The sequence below is a fragment of the Epinephelus moara genome, chromosome 6, assembly GCF_006386435.1.
Source record: "Epinephelus moara isolate mb chromosome 6, YSFRI_EMoa_1.0, whole genome shotgun sequence".
NCBI classification, from domain to species: domain Eukaryota; kingdom Metazoa; phylum Chordata; class Actinopteri; order Perciformes; family Serranidae; genus Epinephelus; species Epinephelus moara.
Genome location: NC_065511.1, coordinates 35,019,643 through 35,024,348, shown reverse-complemented (window position 1 = coordinate 35,024,348; position 4,706 = coordinate 35,019,643). Strand labels below are relative to the sequence as shown.

The following is a 4,706-nucleotide window of genomic DNA, read 5'->3' as shown; positions in this document are numbered from 1 at the left end:
TGTATATATATATAAAAAAGGCAAAAAACATGACCACTTAATCAACCTGTGACATAAGTAGGGAGTACAGTGCAGTATAGCATGTTTCATTACAATTCTTCAGCTTCCATATTTGCCACAAAAGTTAAAAATGGTTGCCAGGTGTTGCAAAGAAGCGTGCAGTTGATCCTTTAATAAAACAACAGATTTTCTCCAATTGTAAATGATGCATAACGTCCTTGATCCAATGTTCATATGTCGGAGGATGAAGCATCACCTCCATTTACACAGAATGAGCCTTCGGGCCTGAAGTGGGCAGAAAGAGACAATGTCTGCGTGGGCTAGACTTAAGTGAACATCGAGAGGAGTTACTCCAAAAAGTTTGGACTAGTAAATCCCAGAAATGAAATAGTTTCGGACATGACTAGAACATGTGACACAAAGTGGCTGAAGACTGTTTACACCTGTCACACTTTGTTGTATTTTAACATGAAATGTAAACACACCCACAAGGTTTCTCTGCTGCTTCGCGTTGCCTCTGCTACACTGAGGTATTCAATTTAATCATTTGTAAAACAGATTGGACTCATTTTTTTGTCAGTTCTGTGTAGTTGTTACCTGTTGGTGGGCTGCAGGGCTCCAGGATTTAAGAAAAAAAGAAATAATAAACCAGCTGTGTAAGAATAACATTGAGCAGCGCCATGCCTGCGTGGCTGCACACGGCTTCTATGATCCATTGGTTTTGGTCTTTTCATGGGATTTGGTGACGGTACGAAAAATTTAGATAAACACCTGCCATATCCTTTACAGGTGACATGGCTGTTTTGTAAGATGACTCTACTTTTATGTCATTATGTGGCTTTTTGTCCTCTTTTTGCCTCTTATTATGCTCCATGTCTCTGTGTTTTCTATGTTTTTTATTTAAAGTATTTTTAAATGATTAGACAAAACATTAACACCATGGACAACATTGTGTGGGGGGACACCATAATCATTAGTCCATGTGTTAAATGTCCTTTTCTTGTCCAGACATTCACAGTGAAGCTGCATCCTTTTGACCTCAGGGGAAAAGTTCTCTTTTCCATTATAAAAGTCTCCTTGATTATGTCCATCTATTGTTTAAAGCTTGTACTCAGTTCTCTGGAATCGCTTTTTTTACTGGCAACAAACAGTATTTTACACAGATACAGATGTTTTTTTTATTCATTACATCCCTTACTGCGCCGAAATACAGGACCTTAACACCAGTAGATCTTTTTACCTTTTCACTTTTTTAATAAGCATTATCCAAATAAAAATGTTTACTGTTATAAGAGTTTAAATATAACTATGCCATTACAGGAACTCACCGTGAAATGAAAGGGGTTTTTTTTCTTACAGCTACACGTAAGAAACAGGATTGATAATTATGCAGTTTTATTCCAAATCTTTTGTTTTTTATGCATTTTGGAGACGGATGTCAAATGTCATATCTTTTAGTATGATTTGATTTCAGCTTCAAACAAATTATATTCCAGTGTCAAAAATTTAACATTTTCCAGCGACCAAAATAATCAGCAGCAGGCCGTGGACAGTAGAGCCGAAGGTGAAAGCTGCCACAGCCCCGAGGAGGAAGACAGTCTCCACCACAAAAAAAACAACCACAACAACAACAGCACCACCACCAGAGATGATCAGAGCACTGACTGAACGGAGGACGACTTCAAAGCCTGAAGCGAAAGCCGTGACTCTAATGGGTAAGGTGGAGAACACAGTGGGGGAGTTAGAGTGGCCGTTTGGAGGCGAAGGAGTGGCGTGGGTTGAGGTGGAAGATGAGGAGAAGCAGGTGAAGGGCTCTGCTGTTGTAGAAGAGGAGGAGGAGGTGGTCAAAGAGGAGGAGGAGGAAGTCCAGGTCGACGTGGTCACACAACCTCGTTTAATATTTGAAGATATTTTTGGTTTTGACAAATAAAGCTGACGTTTGAACAGTGCCAAGTTCAGTCCGGGTGCCTCATTACGTGACTCCTAACGAGCACAAAGCAATAATCTACAGGTAGAATTACTTTTAATCTTTACTTCTGTCAACATGCATACTATCAGAAGAAGACATCAGAATCACACACATATAAATGAAGCATCTTTTACACTGGCTGTTTGATGTAACACATCACATCTGGTGCGCCTATGCGGGACAGTCGCCCCAGACAGCAGGCACAAAACTCCAGTATACTGAGAAATACAGAGAGCTTTTCCAGGTGGTGTAAGGCTCAACCAGCATTCTGTGAACTCGTTTGGCAAGGGCTTGACTGTGGCTCAGGGTTCCTGCAGATCCTTAAAAAGTCTTAAAGGCACTGAATTCATTAATCTAAAAATAAGGCATTGATTGGTATCAAAATGTTTTAAATCAACCTTTCAAAATCTTTTAAAATATGCTATAAAGAAGGATTTTATGAATCAGTACTCATGATGTTGCATTGTAAAATCTGAAATAATATGATGAATGATAACATCTTTTTTTTTTTTTTTTTTTTTTTTAAATATAATTTACAGAATGCCTCTCGCATTAATGTCACATAAATCAGGATAGCCGAATGAACAACACACATATTCTGTTTCCAGCTGGGATGCTCAGAGCAGAGGATCATCTGCGAGCGAGCTGTCACTGTACCGTGTAAGGGTGGGCGATCTGGCCCTAAAATAATATCACAATACTTCAGGTTTTTTTGTGATAACAATATTCTTGATGATATGACAAATTAGAAAAAATTTAATTATTTTTTTGTTATTTAAGAAAATAGAATTGCAATAAAATAATGATAAACAGCCTTAAAATATCCAGTAAAAACTAAACAAAAAATATCTAATTTCTTCAGTGAGTTCACCTCAAGACAAGTTTTAGACAGGGTCAGAAAATGTACTATAAATACAACGGTGCTGTTACATCATTATTTTATTAGGCTGGAACTCAAACCACCCACTATAACCGCCTCAGCCCGTCACTGGCGACTAAACCCTTCCTCGCTCAGTAATCCCACCTTTCTAACCCTTTTGGAGGAACAGTTGAAGCACCATCAACGATCCTCCCGATGTCTCAGCTTCAACCTTGTGGGGGGCTGCAAAGGCCTTTATAAGAGGAGTGATTATTTCATATACCTCAGCTAAAAGAACATGGCAGGCAAAAACACTGATTTTTCATGCAGTGGTCAATTTTGAGATTTTGCGCCAGTTTACTCCTTGAATATGTATTCTTTCAAACTGCTATAAAGAAAACATTCAAATTATACATTTAGACGTTTATTTTATTACATTTTGTCTACTTGCAGCAGTACGTTTCTCCTGAATTTACCAAAAAGTTAGCATTGTGCCGTGTAGGCCAATATGTTTATTAGTTGGGTTACTACAGTTGTAGGCCTTATATGCCTGTCATGTTATTAAATGATCAATTTTCATGAGCTTGAAATATACTATATTATTATTACTAAGGGCCTGAACATTTACTCTGTTTGTGAGCAATTGTTTCCAATAGAAATGTATTAAATTCCCCTATGTAAATCTTTGAATGCCGCTTTCTCAAAATGAGTTTTTTGTCATACTCCCAAGTCGAACATCTCAGCCTCCGTAGCACCTATGTACACCAAACTTTCCAGTTATACACTTAGCTATATTCTGACGATATTTACAGAGGGATTTGTTGATAAATCATTCCTAGCCTGATTTATGTGACATTTTATTCCCAAAAATATGGCGAAAATCGATTTTTTTTTTTAAGGCTATGGACAGTATATTTTGATTTTCTAGGTAATAAAAGCAGATATCCTTAAATCCCTCTGTAATTTTTTTTTCATCTTATAGGTAAACAAAATGAAAAAAGAATTTTGCGCCTGGCTCTATCAGATGTTCAGATTTATCTTCCTAAAATATATGCAAACTAGTGCATATTTAATGAGATAATGCCTAATTTGCATAATTAAACATTAAAATTTTAAAAACTTGTAATATATTTTTGTTTCGTACTATTGTATGTAATCAACTGAGGAAGTTTCATGATGATGTCTATTATTTTAAAATTTTACCCTATTCACCTGTAGTGTCTCACCTTAAATGTAAAAGTCCCACTCCAGCTTTAATAAACTCTACAACTTTATAATGGCCACTCAAATAATGTTTATAGACAAACCATTATAAACCGTTAAAAACTTAAAGGTATGTTGTACAGGAATTTTTGTAAAGTAAAAGCCAACCTTTGGTTTGGCGTCTGGTCACTGCCTTTTTATTATGAAGCCCCGACCTCACCTTCAGGCTGTGGGGGACACGGCCATAAACGTCGTGAGCACAGAAAACGAGAAAAAAAACGAGAAAATAGAGGCAGAGGGCAGAGTCTCTGCAGATAAATACACTGCCACACACTTCTAGTGGGTCATAAGTGACGATTGAGAGGGATTACTTCTGTATTGGTCTATACATTTAAAAAAATGTTTTTTTAGGAAAATCCTGTTGTAATGTTTGCAACAATAAACTGTTCGAATAATATAAATTATAGCCTTACTATTTATTAGTGAAAATCTGTCTATCTTTCATTTCAAGCTTAGTTAACTATTAATTTACCATTCATTAATAATGGTATTACAAAGTGTCAGGCAGCAGCCTTTAACAAAGTGTAAACTGCCTTGGTCAGTTAACAAAATGAACCAAAAACCTCAATAAGCTTCTGAACAGAATCTGTAAATGATAAAAATCTTCAGGAGCCA

General features: G+C 36.7%; 1 protein-coding gene across 1 annotated transcript in view; it reads left to right on the top strand.

Annotated features, from left to right (window-relative positions):
* Nucleotides 1-1,930, top strand: part of zp3d.2 (zona pellucida glycoprotein 3d tandem duplicate 2) — an 8,309-nt gene extending 6,379 nt beyond the window's left edge. Inside the window, exon 8 of the mRNA XM_050046893.1 lies at nucleotides 1,521-1,930. Coding sequence (XP_049902850.1) covers nucleotides 1,521-1,930 — 410 coding nt within the window. The remainder of the gene's footprint in view (nucleotides 1-1,520) is intronic.
* Nucleotides 1,931-4,706: the final 2,776 nt, after the last annotated feature.